The sequence below is a fragment of the Lissotriton vulgaris genome, chromosome 11 (assembly GCF_964263255.1).
Source record: "Lissotriton vulgaris chromosome 11, aLisVul1.2, whole genome shotgun sequence".
NCBI lineage: Eukaryota > Metazoa > Chordata > Amphibia > Caudata > Salamandridae > Lissotriton > Lissotriton vulgaris.
The window spans coordinates 353,250,695-353,265,264 of NC_141699.1; the positions used below are offsets into that span (position 1 = coordinate 353,250,695).

Consider the following 14,570-nt stretch of genomic DNA (forward strand, 5'->3'; position numbering starts at 1 on the left):
GTCTTCTGAGTGACAGTATTTTGTCAAATCACCTGAAAATGGTGCATTTTAATGCCATGGCTAATGGGGCTAACTTTAGTTTTGCATTTTAGTTTATTATAGGCCCCCTTTCATGTATTTCCTTCTCTTTAGTTTGTATTTAGCTGGTTTGTTATTAGAGCTCCTCGCAGCTCCCCAAATGGTGTTAATGGGCCACTTGCTTGCAACTCACCTGTAGTTTGTTGCACCCTGCACAGCCAGTCACTGCTTCTAAACTGGGAAGCCAGTGATGGTATGTTCATTAGTTAATTATTGTTTTACTTTTCCACTCTGGTCACAATGTATAGATGTTAACCATCTAGGAGAGGTAAAACAGTAATGCACTCTGCTCAATACTATTCCAAGATGGCACCTCAGTGTGATGTTTATTTATAAACAACCTTGGAATGGTATTGTGCATGGTATATTATTATTGGAACCCACTAAAATGACCAACAAATTGTCTCTAAATGTGGCAGCCATGTTGGAACTTTGAAACAATGATCACGGTGTACAATACTATCGCAAGCCAACCATATAATGCTATGTTTCATTTTATTTTCTGCTGCCAGCAATTGCCCACCAAGGTTAAGAAGCACATGTTTTTTCCCTTCTTTATTCTTTTAATGTATCTTACATGTGCTTGTTGAGTTTGTGCACATGCTTTATCATAGATGGGTAAATGAGTCAATGCCGTGAAGAATGGATACTTGAGTGCAAGTATGATTGACCGAGTGTAAGTACGATGACATACTGAGGGGCTAAACTCACCAGTGACCACTACTTAATTTGAGCCAGTGGTTTGCAATGCACCGCATCGCACTTACTTGGCAACACCGGCACTTGTGACAGTCTGCACCACCTAGATTGAATAGGAGGGCACTCAGCCTTTACTGTAATATTGTTTTGTAGTGTGAAGAAGAAAAAAAGTGTTTTTTTGTTACTTTTTTGATTTTTTGTAAAAAATGTATATGTTGTTCATCGTCTGTTTTTATTGTATACAGGTGTGTACATAGGTGTGTATATTTGTGTATAGTGCATACATTTGCCTTTAAAATCTTTTGTTTGTTTGAAAAAAAGAAAAAAAGAAATGAGATGAAAAAACTTTGGTTTGATTGCAATAAATAAAATGTGTAATCATGTCCCCTTGTGTTAGTGATGACGTCCATAATGTTTGATTAATTTAGCAGTGGGTTTACGCCACAAAAATAGGAGAATTTATAGTCCCCTATTAGAAAAATTGTATAGATCTGTTCCTCCTTTTTCCACTCCCTTCTGTTTTTTGTAGTCTGCCACAAGGTGGCGCCTTATGGCTAATCTAGAGATGACCATAACAACAGGTAATTATTAATTCAATATGGATTAACAATGACTATTACCTGCTGCCCAGCCATTCTTATAGCTTTGGAGGCCTAAAATAGTCCGAATTGTCACACTTGTATGTGTGTAATGGTTAGTAGTTGTGTTGTTACTATCATTGGCAGCATGGCAGGGGCAATGTGTGGTGCAAGCTGCAGTGTCCTCCTCACGAGAGCCCTGGCACTTATTTTATTTTACAATTTAAACACCGCCAGAGACTGAAGAGGCAAATTCAGTTATGAGCTAGACCTCCTGCCAACACCAATGCTTTTTTCTTTTTGTTTACAACCTTTAGTATTTGTCCAACTTGTCCTTGGAAAGTTCCGTCTCCTAGAAACTCAATTTAGGTTTAATTTCCTGTGTTAAATAATTGGGGTATCTAGAAACTCCTTCAGTACTGTCCATCAGGGTTATCAATGGGGCATCAGTCATGGGTCACAAAATAATGTTCTTTTGCCTGCTTCACTACAGCATCATTACTAAATGATGCAGCCCCGTATAAGGGAGAGTTGCAACCCCATTCTAGGAAGAGTGGGGCAAATGTACGACCTTTATTAGCAGTCACAAATGGAGAATTGGGCTGTTTGTAGCCGCTAAAACGTCTTTCAGCATGTACAAACCCTATTTTGTGAGTCTGCAACCTATTACCGACTCGCAAAATAGGGGTTGCAAGTCGGTATTAGGAGGGGGTGTTCAGGGCGTCCCTTCCTAATACCGACTCGCAGGGGGATGTATGACTGTATTGCGTCTGGAATGTGGTTGCAAAACATTTATTTTACTGACTCCACGAAGGAGGTGGTAACCCATTCGTATACAGGAAGGGGTTCCCAGGGGACACCTTCCCGTTTGTGAATGTGGGCGCCAAATATTTAAGATCAGACAGTTGTCACATGGACCACTGCCTTCTCCTAAAAAATGAGAAGAAAACTTTACATTTTTCTTTTTTAAATGCATCCCCTTTTCTTTTAAGGGAAACGGACTGCTGTTCAAAAGAAAAAAATTGCTTTATTTAAAAAGTAATCACAGACATGGTGGTCTGCTGACCCCTGCAAGCCACTATCCCTGTGGTTACAGGCTCACAAATTGCGACCTGCCTCATGAACATTTCTGAGGGAGGTCAATTGGAACCCCATTGGGAATTGCTAAATGTGTATGAGAAACATTAGTAAATTTTATTTTGCCACTCCCTAATTGCAACTCACAAACAATCACAATTGGCGACTCTCAAAATGAAATGGTTGTACATCTGGCCCTATATCACTTTGTCTTAGCAGTCATATTGTCTTTACAGATACTTGAGTACTGGGCACTCACAAGTACTGTGTTTTCTGCCTCCACAATTTCTCTGTGAGTGGCCTGGCAGGCTTTTGAAGACAGGCTACTCTACAGTCCTTTGACAGTTTCTTTTCCTGTGAATAGATCCTTCCTGGAAAAGGTACTGCCTTACAATTGCCAAGATAAAAAGATACAAATTGTAAATCAAAATGTACACTATAGGTATCTATAATCCAGTTGTAATATTTCTTATTACATGTCTTTATTGAACGTTATTATGTGGTTTGTAAAATAACTAAGCGAAGCTAGTGTATTTCCAGCAGGCTTGCAAGGCCCAAACGGATGAAAGGGCTTCAGCCCTCGCCGGTCGTATGTCTCAGCCCCGGCTGCTGCAGCTCAAGCTGCTGTGGGCTCAGCTGGGCAGTGTCTGGAGACTTATCTCCGGCATGCCTTAGTTTGTCACAGGTCTTTAAAGACCATTTGCATACTTACATATCTTTGTAAACTGGTTACCAAGGCTTAGTTTTTTTTCTGGTTCCAGTACCCCCTGGGCCTCCACTCTGCCTATTCCTTACATTTGAATTTTACTTTTACTGCCGTAGTGTGAGAAAGCATTTCATGTAAAGAAATATAAAGTACGGTTGCCAATAGAAAAATACCAGCCATTTGTTGTCTAAAGAGCCTGCAAAGACACTAAATAGTGTTATAAATAAAATCACATGTATTCATTTGTAATGTGACTTTTCTGTTTTTGTTCCCTTTAATCATCAGTCATGGATAACACACATCTGTTAATAAGTGTCTGTAGAATGTGTTTAAAATGGTTAATTTCCTTAGGGTTATTCTGTCAGACAATGGTCCTCACTTTTGTGGAATTGAGATGGAAAGGTATTTTGCTTCCTGTGGCATTCTTTGTAAGAAATGTTCCATTTGTCACCCAGAAGCCAATGAGGCTTTTGAGAGAGTGAAAGGAACATTAAAAGAGTGTATCCAGTTGACCAGAGCGAGTAGCCTAGATTGGGAAAAAGAGCTACAGCAGAGGATCACTGCGTATATCGCATCACTACTTACTCCACCAATGGGAAAACTCCTTTGGAGCTTTTTAAAGGGAGAGCACTGAATACTATATTGTGTCCAGGGTAGATGAGTTGGGGAAATGTGGTGAAGTTCAATGGTGTGGATGATTAGAGAAATTGCAAGGTGGATTTGCAACATAAAAGAAAGGTGTATTTTGACTCAAGAAAGCAGACAGTGATGTACAGGTTGATGTGGATTCTTTGATCAAAGCAAAGGCTCTGATGGGATGGGTTCAATGGCACTAATTCACCAGAGCTCAAAGACATGTACAAATGTGGTCAAGACTAATGATGGCAGGATTAGGAACAAGAGTTGTGTGTTGGTGCTTTTCTGTAGCTGTCCAGAACGCAGTTGGTTGATTATCTGAGGAGCAACTTTGAAGCAGCTGTCAAAGGTTCAAGTTATTATGCGGAGTATGTTGTGTCAGATCAGAAAACTCTTAAATTGTAAAAAAAAAAAGACCAGCATATCTGTCAGTAAGTGGCTGTTTTGTAATACATTCACTCCTTGTGTAATGACTATACCAACAATAATGTACTTTTGTAGCTAATACGTTTCAAGATCTGTTTTTGTTTTTTCCTTATCAATGTTGTTTTCAAGCTTTATTAAGGAGTGAGATGTGTGATGTCTCTCACTATAGTGCTGCTATCTGTGCATCTCAAAGTTCCATTCTAGAATGTTAAATTGTCCGAGAAAAGATTGGAATGTTGCTCTTTTTGAAGTTGTCCTGTACTGGTTATGGCTGAGGTTTTCAATAGACATATCTCTACAGCTTACCTGCTGTGTTTGGTTGTTCTTCCCGACCTATTTGTTACAAAAATTATAAAACAAATATGTGCCTATTAACACATATACATACAGGGATCAGCTTTGGGACAGGTCACTGGTCTGTTTGAGTATAATTCACAATCTGTTACCACACATGACACAATGTGGCAATAAGTGACCCCTCATTAGTTTGGTCTTCTGAGTGACAGTATTTTGTCAAATCACCTGAAAATGGTGCATTTTAATGCCATGGCTAATGGGGCTAACTTTAGTTTTGCATTTTAGTTTATTATAGGCCCCCTTTCATGTATTTCCTTCTCTTTAGTTTGTATTTAGCTGGTTTGTTATTAGAGCTCCTCGCAGCTCCCCAAATGGTGTTAATGGGTCACTTGCTTGCAACTCACCTGTAGTTTGTTGCACCCTGCACAGCCAGTCACTGCTTCTAAACTGGGAAGCCAGTGATGGTATGTTCATTAGTTAATTATTGTTTTACTTTTCCACTCTGGTCACAATGTATAGATGTTAACCATCTAGGAGAGGTAAAACAGTAATGCACTCTGCTCAATACTATTCCAAGATGGCACCTCAGTGTGATGTTTATTTATAAACAACCTTGGAATGGTATTGTGCATGGTATATTATTATTGGAACCCACTAAAATGACCAACAAATTGTCTCTAAATGTGGCAGCCATGTTGGAACTTTGAAACAATGATCACGGTGTACAATACTATCGCAAGCCAACCATATAATGCTATGTTTCATTTTATTTTCTGCTGCCAGCAATTGCCCACCAAGGTTAAGAAGCACATGTTTTTTCCCTTCTTTATTCTTTTAATGTATCTTACATGTGCTTGTTGAGTTTGTGCACATGCTTTATCATAGATGGGTAAATGAGTCAATGCCGTGAAGAATGGATACTTGAGTGCAAGTATGATTGACCGAGTGTAAGTACGATGACATACTGAGGGGCTAAACTCACCAGTGACCACTACTTAATTTGAGCCAGTGGTTTGCAATGCACCGCATCGCACTTACTTGGCAACACCGGCACTTGTGACAGTCTGCACCACCTAGATTGAATAGGAGGGCACTCAGCCTTTACTGTAATATTGTTTTGTAGTGTGAAGAAGAAAAAAAGTGTTTTTTTGTTACTTTTTTGATTTTTTGTAAAAAATGTATATGTTGTTCATCGTCTGTTTTTATTGTATACAGGTGTGTACATAGGTGTGTATATTTGTGTATAGTGCATACATTTGCCTTTAAAATCTTTTGTTTGTTTGAAAAAAAGAAAAAAAGAAATGAGATGAAAAAACTTTGGTTTGATTGCAATAAATAAAATGTGTAATCATGTCCCCTTGTGTTAGTGATGACGTCCATAATGTTTGATTAATTTAGCAGTGGGTTTACGCCACAAAAATAGGAGAATTTATAGTCCCCTATTAGAAAAATTGTATAGATCTGTTCCTCCTTTTTCCACTCCCTTCTGTTTTTTGTAGTCTGCCACAAGGTGGCGCCTTATGGCTAATCTAGAGATGACCATAACAACAGGTAATTATTAATTCAATATGGATTAACAATGACTATTACCTGCTGCCCAGCCATTCTTATAGCTTTGGAGGCCTAAAATAGTCCGAATTGTCACACTTGTATGTGTGTAATGGTTAGTAGTTGTGTTGTTACTATCATTGGCAGCATGGCAGGGGCAATGTGTGGTGCAAGCTGCAGTGGCCTCCTCACGAGAGCCCTGGCACTTATTTTATTTTACAATTTAAACACCGCCAGAGACTGAAGAGGCAAATTCAGTTATGAGCTAGACCTCCTGCCAACACCAATGCTTTTTTCTTTTTGTTTACAACCTTTAGTATTTGTCCAACTTGTCCTTGGAAAGTTCCGTCTCCTAGAAACTCAATTTAGGTTTAATTTCCTGTGTTAAATAATTGGGGTATCTAGAAACTCCTTCAGTACTGTCCATCAGGGTTATCAATGGGGCATCAGTCATGGGTCACAAAATAATGTTCTTTTGCCTGCTTCACTACAGCATCATTACTAAATGATGCAGCCCCGTATAAGGGAGAGTTGCAACCCCATTCTAGGAAGAGTGGGGCAAATGTACGACCTTTATTAGCAGTCACAAATGGAGAATCGGGCTGTTTGTAGCCGCTAAAACGTCTTTCAGCATGTACAAACCCTATTTTGTGAGTCTGCAACCTATTACCGACTCGCAAAATAGGGGTTGCAAGTCGGTATTAGGAGGGGGTGTTCAGGGCGTCCCTTCCTAATACCGACTCGCAGGGGGATGTATGACTGTATTGCGTCTGGAATGTGGTTGCAAAACATTTATTTTACTGACTCCACGAAGGAGGTGGTAACCCATTCGTATACAGGAAGGGGTTCCCAGGGGACACCTTCCCGTTTGTGAATGTGGGCGCCAAATATTTAAGATCAGACAGTTGTCACATGGACCACTGCCTTCTCCTAAAAAATGAGAAGAAAACTTTACATTTTTCTTTTTTAAATGCATCCCCTTTTCTTTTAAGGGAAACGGACTGCTGTTCAAAAGAAAAAAATTGCTTTATTTAAAAAGTAATCACAGACATGGTGGTCTGCTGACCCCTGCAAGCCACTATCCCTGTGGTTACAGGCTCACAAATTGCGACCTGCCTCATGAACATTTCTGAGGGAGGTCAATTGGAACCCCATTGGGAATTGCTAAATGTGTATGAGAAACATTAGTAAATTTTATTTTGCCACTCCCTAATTGCAACTCACAAACAATCACAATTGGCGACTCTCAAAATGAAATGGTTGTACATCTGGCCCTATATCACTTTGTCTTAGCAGTCATATTGTCTTTACAGATACTTGAGTACTGGGCACTCACAAGTACTGTGTTTTCTGCCTCCACAATTTCTCTGTGAGTGGCCTGGCAGGCTTTTGAAGACAGGCTACTCTACAGTCCTTTGACAGTTTCTTTTCCTGTGAATAGATCCTTCCTGGAAAAGGTACTGCCTTACAATTGCCAAGATAAAAAGATACAAATTGTAAATCAAAATGTACACTATAGGTATCTATAATCCAGTTGTAATATTTCTTATTACATGTCTTTATTGAACGTTATTATGTGGTTTGTAAAATAACTAAGCGAAGCTAGTGTATTTCCAGCAGGCTTGCAAGGCCCAAACGGATGAAAGGGCTTCAGCCCTCGCCGGTCGTATGTCTCAGTCCCGGCTGCTGCAGCTCAAGCTGCTGTGGGCTCAGCTGGGCAGTGTCTGGAGACTTATCTCCGGCATGCCTTAGTTTGTCACAGGTCTAGACCATTTGCATACTTACATATCTTTGTAAACTGTTTACCAAGGCTTAGTTTTTTTTCTGGTTCCAGTACCCCCTGGGCCTCCACTCTGCCTATTCCTTACATTTGAATTTTACTTTTACTGCCGTAGTGTGAGAAAGCATTTCATGTAAAGAAATATAAAGTACGGTTGCCAATAGAAAAATACCAGCCATTTGTTGTCTAAAGAGCCTGCAAAGACACTAAATAGTGTTATAAATAAAATCACATGTATTCATTTGTAATGTGACTTTTCTGTTTTTGTTCCCTTTAATCATCAGTCATGGATAACACACGCAGCCCTAGAACAAAATAAAAAATGCCTTCTATTTATATTTGCTTTTCCAAGAATGCACAGATGAGTGCTGAAAACAAGCTTTAGGTAAACAGCTTATTTTTGTGATGTCTGGGACATGAATATAATGAGCTGGCAACCCTAATCCAAAAAACTGGAAATTTGTTGCAGGATGAACAAAATATTTATTTCCTCCACCCTCGATCCCTGAACAGAGCGGACTGGGAATGCAAACCGGCCTTGGCAGTTGAGTCAGACTGGCCGCGGGGGACGGGAGGGGGATGTTGGAGGCTGGGTGGGGGGTGCAAGTGGAAAACACTGCAGCTGCTTTTGGTATAGGGGGCAGATATTGCAGCACTGCTGCAAAACCGGCCCCCTGTACCAAAAACATCCCCCACTGGTTCAAAATCGGCCTTCACCCTTCCGGCCTATTGAGAAAACGCATGGTGACGGCTACAGCCAGTCCGACCCTGTCCATGAATAATGCCATAATAGCAATAGTTTAACTTATATCTTAAACCCTAAGCCAGCCCTCAATAAAAAGTTTTTTTTAACTGAAATCCATAAAGAAAGTTTTATCAATATATCCATACAATTCATTTAACATGTCAGGTAACAAAAAAACATTTTGCTCCACAAACAAGTCTAAAAACGATACCCCAAACAGACAGAGACAATATCGCATTGGAATTAAGAAAATTAAGGAAACATTTCAATAATACATTAGAATATACATGTAGATGAATCTTATAAATCTTATAAATGTGACTTTGAAAAATACAACAGGTAGTATTTCAAAGTCCAATACAACGTCAACTGTCTGTTTTCAAAACAAGCTAAGAAATTGAATATGCCTTGGGAACATTAAAATATGCAGAAAAATCAACATGTGTGCTGTGAATAATATTTCATCCTATGACAGCCACTTCAAAAGCTTAGCAATAAAAACTAAAGTGTTTATAGTGAAATAAAGTGCTAATAGATGGGTGTCTATAGTACAATCAAATCGGAGAAGATGTGCAATTATATCAATTATATCAAAGAGATTGCCATAACTAGGTTTCGAGCATTATAAGAGAACCTCTTGAAATATAGGCTCAGTTTGAAACTTTAATCAAAATAGGCTGTCCAGACATTCTCGAACTTCTTAAGCCCCCCAACTCGTAGTGCATAGACTCGCTCACTTTTTTTAACCTGCTTCATTTTCCGAACCCACTCGCCTTTTGTTGGTATAAGATCTGATCGCCATCTCTGAAGCTGGGGTGACCTGGCTACTGCCACTGCAATATATAATAGTTTGACCACCTTGTATTTGCTTGAAAATTTCCTAGTTAATTATCAGATTTCACCTTAGCTTTTAATGGGGGAAAACACACTTTCTCCTTCCATGAACCTAACCTTTTCCCTTTTCCTTACACGTTTAGTCCATCATTAATTCAAAATTTTACCTTGACCATTGGACTTATCTTTATCCCATACTACTTACTTGAATTCTTCCTGATTGCTTTCTATGTCTTTGTCGTTCTGCATGGCCCTCGTGGTTTTTGTATCCCAAATTCTTTGGAGTATAGGAAATGCCTCTATAGTATTATTACCGTTGCTAGAACTATTACCACCACTACTAGTATGAATTATACAACTAATTCTGTTACTATTAGTAAAGATAGCATGAAAAATACTACCACTACTACTAGCCATATGTTTCCTCCTATTTGTAACAGAATTACTAGTTCTAGTGTTCCCAATATAACCATAACTTGTGCAACTACCAATTTACTACTGCAACAAGTAGTTTTTCTAGTATCACCATTATTTTTAAAACCGATATTGCCTCAGCTATTAGTTGTATAACTACTAGCACTACTGGTAACCTGGCTGTTACTAATACAACCCCTAGTGCTCCGACTATTTCCATCAGCAGTAAAAGGCGTGATATTAGCAGTAGTAGTACACAAGTGTCATGTATATTCAGAGAAATGCTGAACTGATCATGTGTCGGTGAATAAACCATAACTAAAAACCTAGAAGATGTATCTTAGGATTTGTACTCAAATCTTAGGTTGCACACAGATCTGTGACATGAAGCATAGACTCAGTGGCATAACGAAACTTGAGGGGGCCCCCCTGCAAAGTACATGCAGGGGGGACTCCCACACTACGGACCCAGTCCGGAGCTCTCAGGCCAGGAACCTGCCAGTGCCAGACGGCGCCCACAGAGCTTGAGCCCCCCTGCAATGCGGGGGGTGCTCGGGCTTGTGTCACGCCACTGGTTACACTGAATCTAGCTAAATCAGTGTTCTCAAATGTAATTCACTGTAAAAGGATGCATGACTGGCCACTGCGTAATTTAGCGTACTGAATTGCACGGGGAGCAGCAGGTGGTCGACGTCCCATATCCTATGTAGCCTCCTAAAATCCTGCTTCCTGCTTTATATTTCTTCCTGTGTTCTTAGGTCTTCCTCTCTTGCTGTAAAGGTTCTTATGATCTGTATTTCCAGATCGGGAAGGAGATGCTTTTCTTATCTGAGCCTTCTCCCTGGTTCACCTCCGTATCGATCTTTAACTCATGTTCAACCATCTGGCCTTCCAGAAGAACCTCAAAACCTTACTTTTTGCCCCCCACAATGTAGTTAACACTTGGTGCGAACTTCTTGTTTATCACCAGGATGCCATCGGTGAGCTGTGCACTCTAGAAACACCCGACTCACTCAATGTCTTCTCTCTTCTTCTTAGGTGGCGAAGTATGAAGCCGGTTTCGTGGTTTGTGCTGTTATTGCTGGCCTTTACCTCATCCTGATGGTCCTGACAGGGCTGATCTTCTTCATCGGCCGCTGCCGTGGAAGGTGGAGAGGTCTCATCGAAAACTTCAACAAGAACCTGGTCTACAGGCGCAACACCCTTATCTTGGCCCTTCTTCTGACTACGCTCCTCATGTTGTAAGTACGGAGAGGGATTGCAAGCATGGGGTGGTATGTTCAACGGATGCTGAGAGAGGTGCAAACTTTGATGTTGATATGGAGGTGTTGTGAAATGAAGGGCATAAGGGTGAGCTGCAATGGAAGAAGAAGGATGGAGACAACCACAGGTTTTTGCTACAAAAATTGTGACGTTTTTGTAGGTGAGAGAATGGTGATGGGGCTGTTGAGGACCCAGGAAGGAAGGTCCAGACACAGCAGCAAATGTTCAAAAACTCTTTGAAACACCCCAGTTTGGAAGTACAGAAATGCTTCCCACTGTAGAGATGGAACATTCTGCACACTTAGACACTGGTGACCTTTCATTCTACATGTCGTTGAATCCAAGCATTGCCTTGCTGGGCACCATAATTGTCGACTCCCATTCTACAGCCAAGGGATTGGACCTGCCTCTTTGGCACTGAGGTCCCACTTTGACACCATATTTAAAACTGTCAGAAAACGAATGTTTTGGTACCATGACAATAAGGCAAAACTCATAAAATCATAATCTATAGTGAAAATGCTCCGTGTTTTATCTAGCTGTTTATATGATGGATCTATCACACTTGTGCAAGTGGAACAGTTGATTGCAAACTGCACTTCAATCAATATGCTTACCTTTATGAACTAAAGTCACAACTCATGCAGCCATTCGTGCTCTGGTCTAAAGCCCCTCTCCAGCTCAGTGGTTATCCCCTCTTCACCTTGCTCTCTTCTTCAAGCATGCCAACAAATTATCTTTGTATTTGCTGAGGTTGTTTGTACTTCTCTTTTTCATAGTCTTCCCTTTTCTTGGTTTATTAGGTCTATTACTGTTTGATTTTCTTTCAACATCGAGTCTTGCTTATCTTCGATTGCTTGAAAAATTATCTGTACCCCTACCTTTCTATTTCCAATCATGTGTGTGATGACCTGATTTTTGGTTCTGTGACTTCTCTATTTACACATTTTTCCTGATTCCGCTATTTCATCTTATGTGTGGTCCTTCATTTATATGCAAACTATTCACCAATGTCCCTCCCTTCCCATTCTAAACTTCACGTTCACCTCTCACTCATGTTTGTTTTTCTGCTTCCTTGTTGTTGAGAGGGAGCTGAAGCAAATCATTGTCTTTGCTTAATTCCCTCCAACGAAGGGATATTTGTCTCATCCAGCCCCCTGTGCTTCCTCCAATAAGTAATATTCGTCTGCCTTCTGCTCGAAATCTCAGCTTTGATTTTCTCATTAGCTTTACTTTGAAACAATTCTTACAATTACAATTAACTAGTTGTTAATTCCGTTCACCACTTAGAATGTGTGGCGATATTGTGACAATTATAGAGAAGTGATTCAATTGCTTCTCTACATCTTCCCCTACTGCAAACCCCACAAGCATGATAACCTTCAACCCATGGAAAAGTATGTTAAGTTGCTACTTATTATATTCATGCTTACCTTTTTCTGGTTCAAATACCCACCCAATCTAAAGAGGATCATCCCTCAGATGGTCCATCATATCTGCAGAAACTGGCAGCACACTATACCCAACCAGAGGTGAGGTACCAACATTCTGAGTATTAAATATCAACCTAAACATATTTTGACTTCAAAATATCACCTTGCACTATATCATGAAGGTAAGTATATAAGTATATTGGGGTTAGGATAGTAAATTCATAATTCCCTATATAAACTTACCTTGATGATGTTGCGGCAGTCGATATTTTGGAGTCTATATATGTGCAGGTTATATTTCTGTAGTGGATATTTTGACATACACCCCAACCAAAAACCTTCCCTCCGTGTCCACTTACTTGATTAGTCCACAGTTTTTCAAGAGACTGGAACTCTAAGGTAGAGCCCTGGGAGCAAAGGCCTCAGACCATGAAACACTCAGAGCCCTAACTCGCAATCTGAACCCGATCACAAGCGGTTCAGGACAGGCCTGGGAATTCAAAGCAGCCATGTCAATTTTTATAGGACCAGCACCCGGGGGGGCACAAAAGTCAAGCACTGCTGCTTTTGTTACTGCGGGATGATATTGCAACACTACTGCAAAACTGGCCCCTAGTTACAAACTGGCCCCCACTGCTGCAAAACCAGCCCACGCCCTTCCAGCCTCCGGGGAAAGCGCCTGATGCCGATTGCGGCCAGTCTAGCCCTGATTCAGGAATCCTGTGAAAAGTGATCTTATTAGGACGTGCCTTCATGAAGGGGTACAACTAAAGAACACCGTACACATTTGGTCACCTGAGTGAATGGGCTCTAGGAGCCAGACGTACAATCTCAAACCCTGCTTTCAACAAAATCGCAAGGTTTGCAACTGCAAGAGGCTTTCTCCTAATCTTCAAAAGCTCTTTTTATGAGCCGGAAAATTCTTTCTGACTTGTAACAAGGCATTTGTGATCCTTTTGCAAATAAGATGGGGTGTGAGCAAGGCATGCCCATCTGTAAGTGATTTGGAAAGAGATGAATCAATTTTTTGTGACCAGAATTGTGGTCCAAAATCATTGATGATGTATCGGCCTCTGAGTTGGGGTGGTGGGTTGTGCTTCCCTTTCCCTTTGTGAATCATGTCTGCCAGTTTGGGGGGGAACAGGCAGTGGCCCAGAAGTCTACTGTGTGGTCATCCCAATAATTTCCCAAATGAGAGAAAAAAATACTGAAATCGGGACCTGTACCTTTAATGGACAAGGGCTTCCTTTAAAAAATGTTCACGTTTTGCGGGGCAAATATAGGGACTAGGGTCTGCTGCCCCTTGTATGCCTTCATTCCTGAATTTGCAGCCAATCACAGGGGGTCAAAAATTGTGACGTGACAAATGAATATGCTTTAGGCAAGTCGTTTTGTGAGTTACTGCACATGGAGAATTTGCAATGTGGCCTGTTAGAAAATAGCTTACATCGCAAATTGCATTCCCATTCACAAATCAGTTGATGACCAAATTGCCCCTTAATGTTTTCAAATTTGGGACTGCTACATCTGTCCCTAGGTTCACTTTTTCCTTCATTCACTCATCACTCTATCCTCCTCTGAAGAAAATGAAAATGACAAATAACACTGCAAAATCTCAATTTATGGCTGAGCCATCGCTTCAAGGACTCCAACTCATCATTGCTGCGACTCTCACCCCAAAAAAAGCTCCGCACATGGAAAACACGTTGCTTATCCTTTGCATAAGTAAACTCATCGCCTTTAAGTTGGTGATTGCTGTATGCGGGAGTCACACTGGTAAGCAATACTGTCACAGAATGTGTTGGGTTGTGCTGCATAATTTGCCTTTTCTTGCTGCCTAATTTGGCCCTCTGCTGCCACATAATCTACATGGCCCTGCCCATAGTTTGGCTATTTGTTCTACCAAATGACTAATCCCTGGTATAAAATACAACAATGAAAGTACGATATCTTATGGGCAACCTGCTGCATGATGGACAGCGCGAAATAGTGAAGCACAAGCTGATCCACAAGAAACCTAGGGCCTTATTTATGAAGGACTTGCGCTGCCGGTGCG

The 14,570-nt window shown here is 40.6% G+C and overlaps 1 protein-coding gene across 1 annotated transcript in view; it reads left to right on the forward strand.

Moving 5' to 3' along the window:
* Nucleotides 1–14,570, forward strand: part of PROM2 (prominin 2) — a 379,221-nt gene that overhangs the window by 86,698 nt on the left and 277,953 nt on the right. Inside the window, exon 3 of the mRNA XM_086943323.1 lies at nt 10,857–11,059. Within this exon, the coding sequence (XP_086799449.1) occupies nt 10,857–11,059 (203 nt within the window). The remainder of the gene's footprint in view (nt 1–10,856; nt 11,060–14,570) is intronic.